This window comes from Diabrotica virgifera, chromosome 3, assembly GCF_917563875.1.
Source record: "Diabrotica virgifera virgifera chromosome 3, PGI_DIABVI_V3a".
NCBI lineage: Eukaryota > Metazoa > Arthropoda > Insecta > Coleoptera > Chrysomelidae > Diabrotica > Diabrotica virgifera.
Window position 1 is genome coordinate 27,990,364 of NC_065445.1, and position 19,463 is coordinate 28,009,826.

Genomic DNA, 19,463 nt, shown 5'->3' on the forward strand with positions numbered 1-19,463 from the left:
AAAATATATTATTTTATTGTTAAAACAAAGCTATAAACACCTAGTGCTTGAGTGATGTTTCAATGATTTCTCATTTAAAATCGAACGAGTACGTAGAGGAGATAAAAGTGCAAGCGGGGCTATTTGTAAGTAGCATGCATTAAAACGCATGTATTAGGCACGGGAAACAGTATGTGTTTATAGCTTTTTTTAACAATCAAAAAATAAATTTTTAGCAGTGCAAATACTGAAAACAGATATAGTTTGACTTAAACTTTTAAAGGCGGTAAGCAGGATTGCTATTTTATTTTTTGTTCAAACGTTATTCGGGTTCAAAAATTGCAATTTTTCCATTTTTTGAAAGTTCAACCGCGTTTATCTCGAAAACTATGCATCGTACGAAAAAACTTGTAGGAACATTTTTGGGTTAGAATGACCCAAAAAATACAAAAAAATGTTTTGTTTTGCGAGAAATCGCTGTTATGTAATTCTTCAACTTCTTTGTTTATAACAATCTTATCGACATCCGGATCAACTGTTACCCAAAAAATTCGTGTTCTACGGGTCAAAATACATAAAAGAAACTTGGGTAAGTCCATCTGAATTAAGAAGGCCGTTGTACCCCCCCTGGCGACAGGACTAATAAGATAATAAGTAATATTTAAAGTATTTTATAATTCACTTCGTCTGTTTGTCACTATATGTCTGAGAAATCTTGTAGCCCGGATAATCAAAAGGGTATAGCTCAGTGGTAGAGCGTTGGACTGGAGATCAAGAGGACCCCGGTTCGAATCCTGGTGTTTTCTAATCTATTTGAATTTTTGTTATTGCTTTAATAAAAATGTTTGGAAAGTAGTAAGTAAAAATTAATTTAATCTTTAAATAAAATACAAATAAACTGTCCGAAAGTATATTTATTTCATTGAAATCATATTTAGAAGTATAACTTCTTACGTGCGTACAAAGTACACACACATTCTTTTTTTTTTTTAATCAAAAGTTATTCGGGTTCAAAAATTGCACTTTTTCGATTCTTTGAAAGTTTAACCGCGTTTATCTAGAAAACTATGCATCCTACGAAAAATCTTGTAAGAACATTTTTTGAGAATCACCCCAAAAAATACAAAAAATAAAAAAAAATTGTTTTGCGAAAAATCGCTGTTATGTAATTCCTCAAGTTCTTCGTTTATAACAATCTTATCGACATCCGGATCAACTGTTACCCAAAAAATTCGTGTTCTACGGGTCAAAATACATAAAAAACTTGGGTAAGTCCATCTGAATTAAGGAGGCCGTTGTACCCCCCCTGGCGACAGGACTAAATAGAGAAAACAGAGCCGCAGGTTGCCTGAATGACACAATATGGAGAAATAAAAAGTACAATTGACAAAAGAGTCATCAAACCAATAATGACATAGTCGGCAGAAACACGACCCGACACAGAAGAGGACAAAAAAATTGCTCGAAACAGCGGAGGTGAAAACCCTTCGAAAAATCGATGGTAAGACACTATGGAAAAGAGCTAGAAGTAGGTACAGATATACGATGGAGATGCAAGGTGGAGAACATTAATAACTGGGCATTAAAACAGAACAGTAGGATGGAATGACCACATGATAGAAGTATACAGGGTGAGTCACCACTAACGAGACGGAAGATTACAGCGAAATGGTAAAAGATTTGAAAAAATTTTTAAATTAATAGTTTGTAAGTTGATAAAAGCTACATTTTAAAATTATTTTGAAATATACAGGGTGTCCCAATAAATGGCGGCGTATCAAAGTTATATTTTTTCTTATGGAACACCCTGTATTTTATTGCATTTTTTAATTGTCCGCAAAAAATAAGGTATAGTTCCATAAGGCTTCCCTATACCTATGTACAGAGTGTTCTGAGTTATGCTGACTTTTCTTAAAATGTAAAGTTTTAAAAGGAGGCTTATTCTCAAGGTATTTAAGAAATTATAAAAATACTACTTTTACATCTAAATAGTTTGATATTGGTTAAATGTATTCCATGATTAATTATTACACATTTGTCTACAGGGTGTTCAAAATTTACAGTTTCATTATTGGACTATTCAATGTGTCATATGATGCTTATTTTAAATGGAACACCATGTATATTAATAAACAATTATACTAAACCAATTTACCTCTTTCGAATGGTATATGGATGTCCTATACCTGAGTGTCATAGTTTTTGCGTAATTTACAAATATTTAAATTCTTTATCTGTAAATCGATTTTAAAACAAAAGATGAAGTTAATTAATGTCATTGTATGACATTGTCATTTTATGACAATACGGTCTGGTAATAATCTTATAATTAATGCATCCCATGATTGATTATTACACATTTATTTACAGGGTGTTCAAAATTTACAGTTACAGAACACCATGGATATTAATCACTTATGTAATAGGTACACATTCAAAATGTTTATACAACAAGCGATTTTAAATGATTTGTTTACATTATTTACATAGCTGGTGCTATAGAAGCAAAAACGTTCGAAATTCTTAATTTCATAAAAATATCATCTGAGGTAGTAGGGTAGGAAGTGTCGTAGCATTTACAATATTTTTAATATAACCCCATTTAAAAAAATTCATCTTGGTCAATCCTGGTGACCTAGGTGGCCAAATATATGGACCGAATCTATCTATCCATTTATTTCTAAATTTCATGTTGAGGTTGTTCTTAACATAACGTCAGAAATAAGCTGCAGCTCCGTCCAATTGGAGCCACATGTTTGTTCGCACGCTAAGTGGAAGGTTTTAAGAAGGATCCAAAAAACTTGTTTTAAGAAATTTAAAAAAGGTGCTCCATTCAGATTTTCGTCAACAAAATATGGGTCGATAAGGTACTCGCTCAGAATACTGCCTTAAACATTAACACTTCATCGGTGTTGGCGATCAACAGTAAAATGTTTGTTTCCTGTATCATAATAAAGTGAAAGTTATGTCTATTAACTAGACGATTATTATGAAAAGTAGGTAGATTCGTCTGTACACAATACACTCTTAAAAAAATCAGGATCTTCTCCAAATTCTAAAGTCTATAAACGAAAAGTTAAACGTTCCTGTTCTGTCTAATGCTGTTGTAGTTGAGTTTTATACGGATGATAGTGGTTTTTCTTATATATTGAACATACATTCGTTTGACTGATTTCCAATCGACCCGAAATTTTTCTCATACTAGTATTTGCGTTTTCCGTAACAGAAAGCAGTACATCAAGTTCGTTAACGTCATCAAAAATAAATGGTTTATTTTTATTTAACTTTTCGTATCTATGCAACATTACCATTAGCACAGAATCTATCGAGAAATCTCTTAAAAACGTCCTTTTTGTGTGTCTTCTATCAGGATACTTTTAAGCGTAAACTTTAGAAGCTAAGAGACAATTTTAAAAATATTCCCCAATGCAAAGTAGCATGTCTACTCTTTCATAGATAGCGTGATTATTCATTTTTAGGAACAATTAAATTTGAATGTAATTGGCCCTGCCAAAGCCATTTTTAAGTAAAAAAAAATTGAATTTCATATATACACGGATGTTTATAGTTTTGATAATTACCAGACCGTACTGTCATAAACTGACAATGTCATACAATGACATTAATTAACTACATCTTTTGTTTTAAAATCGATTTACAGATTAAGAATTTAAATAATTGTAAATTACGCAAAAACTATGACACCTAGGTATAGGACATCCATGTACCATTCGAAAGAGGTAAATTTGTTTAGTATAATTATTTATTAATATACATGGTGTTCCATTTAAAATAAGAATCATATGACACATTGAATACTCCAATAATGACTCTGTAAATTTTGAACACCCTGTAGACAAATGTATAATAATTAATCATGGAATACATTCAACCATTATCCAACTATTTAGATGTAAAAGTAATGTTTTGATAATTTCTTAAATAACTTGAGAATAAGCCTTTTTTTTAAACTTCACATTTTAAGAAAAGTCAACATAACTCAGAACACTCTGTATATAAGTATAGGGAAACCTTATGAAACTATACCTTATTTTTTGCGGATAATTAAAGAAAAGAAAAAATATAACTTTGATACGCCGCCATTTATTGGCGCACCCTGTATATTCCAAAATAATTTTAATATGTAGATTTTATCAACTTACAAACTATTCAATTTAAATTTTTCTTAAATCTTTTACCATTTCGCTGTAATCTTCCGTCCCGTTAGTTGTGACTCACCCTGTAGAAATAAACCTTAACAATAAGCAGGGCCACTTTGTCCATTAGGCAAGATAGGCAGTTGCCTAGGGCGGCAAGATAGGCAGTTGCCTAGGGCGGCAAAAGCAAAAATACGCAATAATGGTACATGTTTGAAGGGCGACTACTAGAGAATTGCCTATGGCGTCAATTGACCTAAATGCAGCCCTGATAATAAGGATGCTACCCTAAACTTTCATCGAATGCTAATCAATCACCATATCACTAAGCAAAAACTCCAACACCTAAATTGAGTCATTATCAGTCATCTAGCTCATGATATTTATTTATGCTCTCTTACCGAGAAATAAATAATTAGAAATAACTCAATAAAACAATGATGTATAAATAATATATTAAAATATAAGGACATCTTGCGATATTCATTTATTTGTTGTTTTGCAAGTTACTCTTTAAATAAATACAATAGAATTTATTTCTCGGGATTAACTTGTCATGTATATTTATGGCTTATGTTTGTACTCTTTTTTATTATCCAAATTTATATCTAAGTGGATAATTCGAATAATTCAAAATATTATTAGTCCGTTCTTTAACGGTACAATATTGAAAAACCTCTAAATTGTAAAGAACCGCTTGGATTGACATGAAATTTGGCATACACATAGCTAACAAGCCAAAGAAAAAAAGTGATATTGTGCCGATATGTGCTTTTGCCCTGGGGGTGGTTTTCACCCCCTCTTGGGGGTGAAAAAATTTTCGTCCAAAGAAAGTCAGGAAATGGATAAACTGGCTAATTTTAAGTAACTTTTGTTCTATAGAGTTTTTTCACTAAGTCAATACTTTTCGGGTTATTTGGCAGTGAATACGTTCATTTTTTCAACAAAATAACCACGCTTTTAGACGGTTTTTCGCAATTAACTCAAATAGTAAGTATTTTGTCGAAAAAACATTATTAGCAAAAATATAGCCAGTAAAAAATTTAAAAAAAAATGGTGTATACATCACGTCTCTACACCTAGTAGAAGCAGAGTTATAGCTAATGAAAAATAGGTTGATATTCGTCAAATTCCAAATGAAACATTTTAACGTGAAATAACCAAAAATGAAGCACATTTCGGGGAAAACATTTTTGTTTTATAAAAAAAATTTCTAGCATCAAAATTAAACAAGTTTCCCCTTAAAATAAAGTTTAAAGTACCCAAATCACCCCCTAATTAGTATCTTAAATGAACTTAATCGTTACGACTTCGTAAGTTTCTTGACTCCTGTATATATTGTTTATATGATCTGTAAGTTTCATCGGTTCAAAGTCCTTATTATTGAAAGGGCTGTAGTTAAAAGGGGTTAAACTGGGACTGATCACGGAGTGACTGATCAAGGGAGTGACTGATCACGAATGTATGCAAATTTAGAAACACCAAATCTTAATCAATTTTTGTCCAACAGAAAAACAAAAAAATACATGATATTCAGAAAAGCAAATCTAACTTTTTTTGTTTTTCGAGATTTTTGGTATCTCTAACAATTTTTAAGTTATTTTAAAAAAAAGCATATTTTTCAAAATTTAAATTTTTAAAAATTTTATTTTGAAACCCAATTTTTTCAAAAATAAGCACGTTGAATCGATGAAACTTACAGATCATATAAACACAACATAAGTAAAATAATTTGTGGAGCGGTAACGATTAATTTAATTTAAGTTGCTAATTAGGGGGTGGTCTTCCCGATTTTTTTTGCAAAAACAAAAGGGACCAACTTTATTTTGAGCGTAACTTGCTTAAATTTAATGCTAGAAACTTTTTTTAAAAACAGAAATAAAGCTTTTTTAAACACTTTAAAAAAGTTATAATAGGTTTTCCCCAAAAAGTGCTTAATTTTTTGGATATTTCACGTCGAAATATTCTATTTGAAATTTGGTGAATATGAATCTATTTTTCATTGGCAATAACTCTGGTTCTACGAGATCCAGAGACCTAACGCGTACACCATTTTTTTTACTTTTTTATAGGCTATATTTTTCCTGAGAACGTTTTTTTCGACAAAATACTTAATTTTACCCGTGTTGAGCTGCCCCCCCCCCACTTGCAAAAATCAAAAAACAAATAGCCCTGATTTATGAGCTTTCATATTCCGCAAACTAAAAATTTTGAGCTCGTTCCACTGAGCAGGAATTTAATACTTTAGTGGGGGGGCTGAGTCAGCCCCCCCCCACTGCTTAAAAATAGGAATATTGAATCGGTTTTTGCGCCAGAATTACGAGCTATTTATGAGCTCTTGAAATGATATAGTTTAGATTTTTGAGCTCATCCCCTTCACCCCTAAACAACCCTTTAATTGATTTAACTTAAGAGAAAAATGCTGAGAAAACTTAAAATATATCGTATTGCGGATATAATTCCTATAGCTTATATACTCTAAGAATAAACTATTAAATCACGTGCATTTCGATTATTGAGCTACAACCCCTTCGCAAGAAAACCACCCTATCTTCCCGGCTTAAGAGAAAGTTGTACTTAAAATGCATTAAATTAATTATTTGGCGACTACATATCATTTAATAATCTATAAGCTTCCAAATTACGCGCATTTAGATCAGTAAATTGCAATTTATTTTGTATAGTGCAGTCACTGAAGGTAAAAATCAACGATTACCTTCAATGTCGGTGAACCTTCATCGATTTTAACGAAAATTGGTCAGGGGTTAGAGGATACGTCAAGAAACAAAGGTGACATGGTACCAACTTGCGCCTTTACCATGAGGGTGGATACCGCCCCTTCTCGTGGGTGAAAATTATTTTATAAAAAATGACTGCACAAATCAATAAATTCGTTGTTATTGTCAATTCGTAAAAATGAATGGAGATTTACCGAAATCGAAGGTCATAATTGATTTTTACCTTCAGTGACTGCACTATAGAAAGAAAATGGCAATTCAATAATTTAAATGCGTATATTTTGCGAGCTCATAAATTATTAAACGATATGTAGTCGCCAAATAATTAATTTAAATTATTTTAAGTACAACTCTCTCTTAAGCCGAGAATATAGGATGGTTCTCTTGCGAAAGGGTTGTAGCTCTATAATCGAAAGGCGCGTGATTTAAGAGTTTATTCTTAGAATATAAGCTATACGAATTAAACTACTATTAACTTTTTTGTAAAAACTTACAGTTTTTCAGTGAATAATTAAAATTTTTGATCTTTAATAACTTAAAAAGTATTGACTTATTTTAATAACTTCATATAATAAATTTTGCTTATAATCTGTTCTTTTATAGATTTGTGCAATTATTTTTTATGAAATAATTTTCACCCCCGAGAAGGGGCGGTGTCCACCCTCAAGGTAAAGGCGCAAGGTGGTACCATGTCACATTTGTTTCTTGAGGTATCCTGTAACCACTGACCAAGTTTCGTGAAAATCAATGAAGGTTCACCGAAATTGAAAATAATCGTTGATTTTTACCTTCAGTGACTGCACTATACAAAATAAATTGCAATTTACTGATCTAAATGAGCGTAATTTGGAAGCTTATAAATTATTAAATGATATGTAGTCGCCAAATAATTAATTTAATGCATTTAAGTACAACTTTCTCTTAAGCCGGGAAGATAGGGTGGTTTTCTTGCGAAGGGGTTGTAGCTCAATAATCGAAATGAACGTGATTTAATAGTTTATTTTTAGAGTATATAAGCTATAGGAATTATATCCGCAATACGATATATTTTAAGTTTTCTCAGCATTTTTCTCTTAAGTTAAATCAATAAAGGGTTGTTTGGGGGTGAAGGGGATGAGCTCAAAAATCGAAACTATATAATTTCAAGAGCTCATAAATAGCTCGTAATTCTGCCGCAAAAACCGATTCAATATTCTTATTTTTAAGTAGTGGGGGGGGCTGACTCAGCCCCCCCACTAAAGTATTAAATTCCTGCTCAGTGGAACGAGCTCAAAATTTTTAGTTTGCGGAATATAAAAGCTCATAATTAGCTCATAAATCAGGGCTATTTGTTTTTTAATTTTTGCAAGTGGGGGGGGGGCAGCTCAACACGGGTCTTAATTTTTTAGTTATTTGCGAAAAACCCTCTAAAAATGTGGTTATTTTGTTGAAAAATGAACATATTCACTTGCAAATAACTCGAAAAGTGTTGACTTGGCGAAAAAGCTCTATAGAACAAAAGTTACTTAAAATTAGTCAGTTTACCCGTTTCCGGACTTATTTTGGACATATATTTTTTCACCCCCAAGAAGGGGTGAAAGTCACCCCCAGGGCAAAAGCACACATCGGCACAATATCACTTTTTTTCTTTGACATGTAAGCTATATGTATGCCAAATTTCATGTCAATCCAAGCGGTTCTTTAAAATTTAGAGCAAAAACCGTGAAAGAATGGACTAGATACCTAGGTACTTATTTAAATAAAGGCTGACTTAATAAGGTTCTGAGACGGTTTTCTTATGGCAACGCTAGACACTGTCTAATTTAAGTATTATGTTTATATGGGATTGAGCCACAATAGAGAACTTGCATAAAATTTTAAATTCGAAAAAAATGTTATAAATCACAACAGAACATATGTTAAAACATGTATCAAATATAAAAAAAAAAATTGTCTTTCGTTTGGCCCCTAAAGACGATTAAAAATTCAAATTATACCAGCCAGCCCAAAACGCGCCGTGACGTCATCCGGTTATATGTTTATATTCTGCACCAACAAAGTAAACAAAATTGTATGTAATTTTAAATTAGACATTATAAACATCAGTAGAAAATACAGTTATGTGACGTCACAAGTATTTTTGATTGTTTGAACTATTTATAGAAAACTTGTACTTTTACAAGATGGTTTTATTTTCCATACTAAACCTTCCTTCCTTTCCTTCAAAACTGTATCAAACTCCAATCTCAACAAACTGGTATCCACAGAGAACGGCAGTTCTCACCAGTGGCGCAAAACACCCCTACAAGCGACACTATATATACACGAAATTTTCGATTTTCTAAACCTGACTGAATTGAAAATTGGGCCAAATCCCATCTTAAAGTTTAGGAAAAGGCTCCTCCATCCATATGTTACTTCTCCATTTTGGTCCAAGGGTGTGGATTTTACGGCCCTTCCCATTTAAAGCCTGTTTTTCGTTCTCGTCCCCAAAACTCCCAAAAATTTCAAAAATTTAAGTCCGACCTTTGCGGCTTCTGATAGCATAGATCATTACCTTTCCAACGCATGTTTAATTTTGAAAATCGGTTATACCATTCAAAAGTTATCGAGCTCAGAAATGTGACTCAATTTTTATTTAAAAAATGGAAAATGTTTGTGGATATGTATGTTTGTATGTATGTGTGTGGAAAAGTTAAACCGATCTGAATTTTTTTTCTGTGTTTCAAGAGGGTGTGAGGGTCGATTCAGAACCGGTCTAATTTTTGACTTCTGACTACCCGTAAGTTAGCTAGAGGACTAGGTAAATACAAAATAGCATATTTTTTGGGCGTATATATCTTAGGTTCAAGGAAAGACAGGAAAACCGTAAATACACCAAATCAATAGGGTTGAGTTAAGCTTTCAAATGGCGCCTAAGCGATCAAGCTGAGACATACGCACTGCTCACCATAGCCAAAAAACTGAAAAATTAAACTTTGAAAATTTTGGTTTTTCGACAATTACTCAAAATTTCAACCTACGAATTTCGTCAATAACTGAGCGTTTGTAGAAGGACTCAGGACGTGTCTAACGGTGTATAAAGGAAAATTCGAATTTTTAAGTTATAGGCTTCATAAGTATGATCAAATCTATTTCTTATGGGAAAAAACGGTTTTTCAAACTCAATAATTCCTGTAATACGTTCAGTTATCATACTCGATCTTGGATGCATCAGATACTACTTGTCAATACGTTTCAAATTCATGTTTAGTGATCAACATCAGGTAAGCCGTTCAGAGGTTATAGAGCTCCAAAAGTATAATTAGTCCAGGAACTGAAATTTTTCACTTCGCAATTTTTACAGAATGGATAGATTTGCTTAAAAATTTGACAATAAGTAGTGGATAGTCCAAGGATCAAAATCTATATGATGCTGAAAGACGCTTTTACCATGGGGTGGTTGCCACCTCATCTCGAGGGTGGAAATTTTTTTTTTTTATATTTTGACCGCAAATGCTGGTAAAAATATTAATTATAAGCAAAAAATGTTCATTATACATTTTTTTGATAAAATTAATAGTTTTCGATTTATTAGTTATCGAAGCTGTTAGTTTTATATCGGAAAGATTACCAGATAACGGCAGTTCTCGCCAGTGGCGCAGAAATACACCCCCCTACACGCGACACTATTATATATACGAAATTTTCAATTTTCTAAATCTGACTGAATTGAAAATTTTGCCAACTCCCATCTTCAAGTTCAGAAAAATACTCATATGTCAACCATCCATTTTGGTCCAAGGGTGTCGATTTTACGGCCCTTCCTATTTAGGGTCTGTTTTTCGTTCTGGTCCCCAAAACTCCCAAAAACTTCGAAAATTTAAGTCCGACTTTTGCGGCTTCTAACAGTACTGATCATTACCTTTCCAACGCATGTCTAATTTTGAACATTACCAGAGAACGGCAGTTCTCGCCAGTGGCGCACACCCACACCACCCTACACGCGACACTATATATACACAAAATTTTCGATTTTCTAAATCTGACTGAATTGAAAATTGGGCCAACTCTTATCTTAAAGTTCAGAAAAGACTCACCCATTTATATGTCAACTATCGATTTTGGTCCAAGGGTGTAGATTTTACGGCCCTTCCTATTTAGGGCCTCTTTTTCGTTCTCGTCACCAAAACTCCCAAAAAGTTTTAAAATTTGTCCAACCTTTTCGGCTTCTAATAGAACTGATCATTACCTTTCCAACGCATGTCTAATTTTGAAAATCGGTTATACCATTCAAAAGTTATAGAGCTTAGAAATGTGACTCAATTTTTATTTAAAAAAGGGAAAATGTTTGTGGATATGTGTTTGAAAGTTAAACCGATTTGATATTTTTCTCTGTGTTTAAAGAGGGAGTAAGGGCCAATTTAGAACCGGTGTATTTTGTTACTTTTGACCACCCATAAGCCAGCTATAGGACTTGGTAGGTACAAAACGGCATATTTTTGGGGGGTATATTCGGATCACGAAGAGGCAGGAGAACCGCAAATACATCAAATCAATAGTGTTGACTTAAGCTTTCAAATGGTGTCTAAGCCGTCAGGATCAGACATATACACTGCTCAGTATAGCCGAAAAACTGAAAAACTAAACTTTGAAAATTTTGGTTTTTCGACAATTACTCAACATTTCAACGTACGAATTACGCCAATAACTTAGCGTTTGCAGAAGGACTCAAGACGAATCTAACGATGTATACCTCATATCCGGGAAAATTCGAATTTTTATGATAAAATCTATACAATCTCTTCATAAATATGATAAAATCTATTTCCTGTGGGAAAAACGGTTTCGAAAGCTCAATAATTCCTGTAATAGCTTCAGTTATCATACTTGACCTTAGATCCATCAGATACTACTGGTTAATACGTTTCAAACTCATGTTTACTGATCAAAATCGGTTAAGCCGTTTAGACGTTATTAAGATACAAAAGTATACTCCAATTAACGATCATTCCCCAAATCTTTTATGTAGTTGTAGTGGTTACGACGCTAAATTTGATCTGGCAACGGGCAATCCGACTTCATTTACCGGCCATCTCAATATATTTTTTTTTAATCTATTTCGAATAGAAAAAAATCTAGTGTACATTCGATGGACACTAGATCATTTGGGAGATAATGCAACAAAGGTGACAATTTTTCAAGCTTGACGTGTAATAGAGGAACATTGCATTCAACTTCATACATTTAATTTATAAATAACTTTGAAAAACTCCTGATACAAGAATAAAAAACCGCTAAACGCCGTAAAAATGAGTGGCGCATAAAATATTCCAGCTACAAAAGATCTGATATGAATGTTACGTGGCGCGAAAATGGATTTTCATTTGATGCAAAACAAAATTTTAGTTTTATTTTAAAATATTTTTCCATAATATTTGCTAAATTTGAAGTAAACGCGCCACAAAAGAGTTTCAAAATTCAAACTGTATCAAAGTTACTCTTTTGTGGCGCGTTTACTTCAAATTTAGCAAATATTATGGAAAAATATTTTAAAAGAAAACTAAAATTTTGTTTTGCATCAAATGAAAATCTATTTTCGCGCCACGTAACATTCATATCAGATCTTTTGTAGCTGGAATATTTTATGCGCCACTCATTTTTACGGCGTTTAGCGGTTTTTTATTCTTGTATATTATTACAATGACATACGATAAATGTCATTAGAAATAAATATTTTTCCCTTATTCCGCGACGATGAGCTGGCCAAATACCCAAGTAGGTGGAGGCCAATAAACTAAAGACGGAGAAGAATATACCTAAATATAACCATAATCATAACTATATAATAAAACTATGTGACGTCACGGGTTGTTTGAACTATTTTATACCGCAGAAGACTTTAAATTTGTATTTCTAAGTTATTACGAGATTTTGAAGCGTGAAATTTTGGAAATCTCATTTTTAAACAAAACTGAACATTATTATGTAATAAAAAATGTGCAAGTTCCCTATTATTATTGGTGTAGGTAATGAAAATTATATTTTAACTAAAATTTATGTATGCTCGGTTTGCTTTTTTTAATAGCTTGTCTTTTATATGAAGCGTTGGTGACCATCATAGCTATCTTAATTTTATTCACTGCCATGCTAAATAGCATGCTTGTGTCAATACCATACCAATCACGCAAGTTCTTCAACCATGAAGTCCTTTAAGACCTATAGTTAACAACCTATATTTAGGGCATCTCATTACATGTCCCATCTTTTTCTTCATGATACTTTTTATATTCTCAGTAGTCTTACTGAGACTTTCTAGTGCTGAGGAGTTTCGAATCTTCTCCAGTCAAGAAACTTTTAAAATTCTTCTATAGCAACACATTTCGAAAGCCTCGCAAGGCGATTTAGATCATTTTTATTCATAGTCCAAGATTCAACCAATAGAATAAGACCGATAATACGTTGCAGCGAAGTAGGCGGATCCTCAATGCCAATTTTAGGTCTCTGTTACATAACACCTTGGGCACCCTTCTAAAAGCTGCTCTGGTCTGCTCTATCTTGGAGCTAATTTCACCGTGACTGTGTTACAATTAAACTGATATCCAAGGTAAACAGTTTGATCAACTTTTTCAAGTTTGATTAACTACTACGGTGTTCAAAGTGGAGAGTCTACAGTAACGGAACAATCGAATTAAGCAGATAGTGTCCAAAGAGTTTGTTGGAACATGAAGCACCTCATCGACACGTATTTACATTCAATTACATTATTACTAACCTTTACCATTATTACTTACTGAAGTTTTATTTAAAAATATTAAATTCAGTTTTTACCAATATTTTTAGTTATGGATAATCCTAGTACTAGTATTGATAGATACTATCCAGGTTATGATCCAGGCCGTAAAAAAATAGATGCTGTAAGAGATATTGTAAGGTAATTAAAATTTTCTACTCTCATATTTTGATATCATCATCATCATCATCATTAGGCGGTTTCGCTTAATTATAGTGATAATATCTTTTCCACCAAACGTATGCTTGTAGATATTCTGCAGTTCAAAGTTATATCTACGCCTCCATATTCCGTTCTCACAGACCGCTCCGAATATCTTACGTAGCACCTTTCTTTCAAAAATCGATAGAGCGGATTCATCTGTTTTAGTTAGCGTCCATGCCTCTGATCCATATGTGAGAACGGGGACTATCAGTGTTCTATACAGCCCTATACGAGTTTTTTGAGACAGACGTTTGTTAGCTAAGTACTTTGATAGACTATGATAACACCTGTTTGCAATTATTATTCGTCTTTTTATTTCCCCTGATGTGTTATTATTGGGGTTAACCGATGTCCCTAGATATGAACTCTTTGACCGCTTCGAAGTTTTGGTCATTGATGATTAGATCTGCGTCAACATTTCCAGCTCTTGTGTTAGTCGCCATGAATTTCGTTTTATTTCGATTTATATGTAACCCCATTCGTTCTGCTGCTGCTACTAGCTTGCGTTAGGATTTCCGCAGTTCTCGCTCTGGTTCTTGTTATAATGTCCACGTCGTCTGCATATGCTAGAATTTGGACAGATCTATTGAATATTGTTCCCCTGCTATCTATATTAGCGTCTCATACGACTTTTTCTAATGCTACATTAAAAAGTTGACACGCCAGCACATCTCCCTGCCTTAACCCCCTATGTATTTCAAATGGGGTTGACGAGTCGTTTTGAATTTTACTGCTGATATCATCTTCGCCATTGTCACTTTTATCATACATATGAGTTTTTTTTGGAATTCCTAACTCATTCATAGCGTTGCAGAGACTTGGTCTTAAGACACTGTCATATGCAGCTTTAAAATCGACAAAAATATGGTACATATCTATGTTAAACTCTTGCGCTTTTTCCAGGATCTGTCGTAGTGTAAAGATCTGGTTAATGGTTGAACGTCCACGCCTGAATCCTGCCTGATATTCTCCTAGAAACGTTTCGGTATAAGGCTTCAATCTCTCGTGCAAAATGTTTGACAATGTCTTATATGCTGTATTTAGGAGAGTTATTCCGCGGTAATTATTGCATTCCAGTTGGTTTCCCTTTTTGTGTAACGGGCATATTAAGCCTAAGCTCCATTCTTCAGGCATTTGCTCCTCAGACCAAATTTTACAACCAATTTCTCGCATCACCTTGGTGAGCTGCTCTCCACCGTGCTTAAATAACTCAGCTGGGATGCCATCGCTGCCTGGGTATTTGTGGTTTCTTAGTTTTTCTATAGATATTTTCGCTTCTCCTACCGAGGGGGGTTCCACGAGTTCCTCATTTCGGTATTCCAGCTCTATATTGTTAGTAGGTTCCCCTTCCAGTAACTCTCGAAAGTGCTCTACCCATCGTAACAGGATATCCTCTTTGTTGATAAGTAAGTTACCTTCCTTATCATTACAATAGTTGATTCTCGGTTTGAATTCTTTTCTAATAATATTTATTTGATGATAGAACTTTCTTGTTTCTCCGTGACTCATATGGCTTTCGAGCCGTTCTAATATGCCATTTTCCGAGTCTCGTTTCTTTTTTCGGTGTACGCGATTTTCCTCTCTCCTTAAGTTTTCGTACATATCTATTGTTGTCCTAGTTTTCCGTTGTTGCATGGTCCTAAATGCCTTGTTCTTCTCATCTGTTATTTTTTGCAGTCTTGGTCGAACCAGTCGTTTCTTTCTTGGGTTCGGGATATTCCTAATGTGCTTTCGGCTGCTAATTTCAGAGCCTCCTTGCAGTTGTTCCACATTTCCGTGCTTGACTGGTCGACTGCCCAGGTGTGTTCTAGGGTTCATATTTTGATATATCAATTACAATGTCAATGTCTGGATCATAATGGACTATATGATACATATTTTCATTATGATACAGACTTTTAACCAATAGAATCGCGAGATGGCGTTTTGTATCGAAGATGGTACATATGCAAAGAGCAATTTCAAGTTAAATGCATACGCTTTGACAGTTTGTTCTGGCTATCTGTGAAAATGTTGATTCTCATAGCTTTAGTGTCTTCATCTATGATTTCATCAAAGCAAAAACTTCAGCCTGGAACACATAGTTGTACATTGACCCAGGCTATAAGATTTATTATACTTTCTTGTATGTCCAAAGACTTATGATCCAGTACCAGGCAGTTTTAGATCCATCAGTGAACCATATTAACTCATACAGAAGTAAAAACTTCGATTCGTATGGTATAAAAGGTTTATTAAAAAACTATTAAAATGTCATCCAAATGGATTGCAAAACGTTTTCGATCTAAATCAGATCATCTTCAGTGCGTTCTGCTTAGTAGATGAAACTAGCACACCATTGAAAGTGGTAACATCGAGATATATGATTTACATAGTAAGATTATAATAAATATAGCGACTCCAAGTCGATGTTAATAGATTATATATATTAATAGTGCTCAAAGGGCAACATGGTTCCCTGCTGGAATAGAACGCGTGGTTCCAATGGACACAGACCTCATGAAGACCTCACAGACCCAATGAACCATATTAGTCCATTAATATTTGGGACTTTTTGTTCTCTAGATGGTATAATTGTGGTAATCTTCTCACTGAAGATTAATTCTGGTGAGTTCGTCATAAAGATGAATTCCTCAAGTAGTATTTGTGTGGCTATTTAATATATAATTCGGCCTCCAAGTATTGTTTCCTTCGAGTCTCAGGATGGTTATAAAGGCTACCGCCGAAATATACAATTCCAGCGGAGGGAGACCTGTGATAGCCACTGATGAAGCAGTTCCTGTACTATTCAAGGCTCCTGTTATATTTAGAAGCGCTTGTCTTTGTAGCGTGGTGAGAGAGGTTACACAAGATTACAACGCCGTCTTTCTCTACCAAAGTGCTGAACCATAAGTAACTGTCGGTCGTATCATTGATATGTATAACCAACAGATTACCTTTGGTTTCATCCCCAGGTTTTCCTTACATATTGTCTGCAACCCCGGAAGAGTCGCTTAGCCCTGTTGATTATATTGTTGATATGAGTGTTCCAATTGAGTTTGGAAACCAGGGTTACCCCCAGATACTTGACTCAATTTGTTCTTTACAGTACTTCTCCAAATAATTTCAGCTCACTCAGTCCATTAAGGCTTATTTATGAAGGCTACCAATTTAGTTTTGGTAGGAATGGCAGGGTCCATGAGGTTCCTTGTCAGGCACCGGTTCTCTGTGTAATGAAGGGCATATAGCATCTGATCCGCAAGGGTACTGGGAAATCTTCCCCTAGTCACTATTAGGGAGAGATTAAATATCCAGCAAACGACGGCACTGTTGCCAGATTTACTTTTTTCCTTTTAGCGGGAATTTTAAAATTAGTCGAATGCCACTTTGGTTTTAAAGAGAGTTCTGTATTCTTAAATCTTAATAACCTTACAAGCACGTAATGTAAATTTTTGTAAGTAATGTAAATATTGAAACAAGTATTGTACTGTGTCATAATTTAAAACTCATGTTGCAGCCTTTTGAAAAAAAAATTAAACTCAAAAGAAATATACTTATATACTTGTTTACAGTAAAAATTATTTTTTAATGGCAATAGAGATTTACGATTTCAAAAGTGAAAATGTGTTTGATAGTGTAGATTAGATTATTGGACACTTTTTTATTTTAGTATTAAGTGGTTACATAATTATTTAAAATATTAATAAAATATGTACTAGTTTTAATATGTATTATAATAGTCGAGGCATTGAAGCACAAAACAAGGCCTTACTGTCGATTTTTGCCGCAGTAAGACGGATTTTAATGCAGTTTGGTGCGTTGGATTCATGAGAATGTCAGGAGACTTTGTGAACTAATTTAATGAATAAGAAATCTCAAATTGCATTTGTACATGTAGTCCAGAAAGCCACTGCGCATCCGCTAGAAAAAATATTCTAATTCGGATTTTTTGCACAGTCTTACTCAAAAAGGACCCCTTTTAACAAATTTGCATGTTGCCAGGACCAAAAGTTGGTCAAAAATTTTTTAAACGTTTTTTTTTGTTTTTTCCTAAAATTATTTTTTTTGCACGGAACAAATTTTTTTAGGTTTTTTGGATCATTCCAAACAGAAAAGCTCTTTAGTGACTTTTCTCTAAAGTTGATAGTTTTTGACATATAAGCGATTAAAAATTGAAAAATTGCAAAATCGGCCATTTTTAACCCTAAAAAACTATGTAAAAAACTGAAAATTTGAACGTTACCAAGGTAGGTAGATATTCTTTAAACATCGATTGATGAAATCACGAAGACTTTTTTGCAATACAATATCATAAACCCCTTTGTTTTTTAATTGCCAATCAAGTGTGCGCGACACTATTTTCCACCGTTGCATGTGTATGCAGTATGGTGCAAATGAAAGGAATAAATTCGTTATTTCGTTAAACCGGCGACTTTAACTAAAATCCCGAAACAGATAGATTTTTATTTTTAAGTTATGATATTGTGACATATATGGTATACTAGTGACGTCATCCATCTGGGCGTGATGACGTAATCGATGATTTTTTTAAATGAGAATAGTGGTCGTGTGCTAGCTCATTTGAAAGGTTCTTCAATTCTCTATTCAGTAATATAAATATTTACATAATTATTTATACAGTGTCTCCAAAAATTTAATTTTTTTTTTCAATTTGCCAAATGATTTAATTTAATAAAAATTTTTTGGACACCCTGTAAAAATAATTATGTACATATTTATAATACTGAACATAGAATTGAAGAACCTTTCAAATCAGCCAGCACACGACCCGTATTCTCATTTAAAAAAATCATCGATTACGTCATCACGCCCAGATGGATGACGTCACTAGTATACCATATATGTCACAATATCATAACTTAAAAATAAAAATCGACCTGTTTCGGGATTTTTGCTTAAAGTCGCCGGTTTACGAAATAACGAATTTATTCCTTTCATTTGCACCATACTGCATACACATACAACGGTGGAAAATAGTGTCGCGCACGCTTGATTGGCAATTAAAAAACAAAGGGGTTGTTGATATTGTATTGCAAAAAACTCTTCGGGATTTCATCAATCGATGTTTAAAGAATATCCACCTACCTTGGCAACATTCAAATTTTCAATTTTTCACATAGTTTTTGAGGGTTAAAAATGGCCGATTTCGCAAATTTTCAATTTTTAATCGCTTATATGTCAAAAACTATCAACTTTAGAGAAAAATCACTAAAGAACTTTTCTGTTTGGAATGATCCTAAAAACCTAAAAAAATTTTGTTCTATGCAAAAAAAATAATTTTAGGAAGAAAACAAAAAAAAAACGTTTAAAAAATTTTTGACCAACTTTTGGTCCTGGCAACATGCAAATTTGTTAAAAGGAGTCCTTTTTGAGTAAGATTGTGCAAAAAATCCGAATTAGAATATTTTTCCTAGCGGACGCGCAGTGGCTTTCTGGACTAATGAGAAAAATGCATTTCAAAAGTGCATTTTGAAATAGGCAATTATTATAAATTTGTAACTCGGTAAATAGTAGGAAAAATTGACCCAATTTTCTTACTCGGGGGTTTTTGGGGTCGCTGAAAACGAATATGAGATCGGCGAGAGTGTGCAAACTACCTGGTGCCTGCAGCGGGTGTAATAAACGTCTTCCTCT

General features: G+C 33.6%; 1 protein-coding gene across 1 annotated transcript in view; it reads left to right on the forward strand.

The window, feature by feature from the left end:
• The window catches only part of LOC114340279 (transient receptor potential cation channel protein painless), a 39,909-nt gene that overhangs the window by 2,452 nt on the left and 17,994 nt on the right, over nt 1–19,463 (forward strand). Inside the window, exon 2 of the mRNA XM_028291012.2 lies at nt 13,676–13,766. Coding sequence (XP_028146813.2) covers nt 13,678–13,766 — 89 coding nt within the window. The 5' untranslated portion in view covers nt 13,676–13,677. The remainder of the gene's footprint in view (nt 1–13,675; nt 13,767–19,463) is intronic.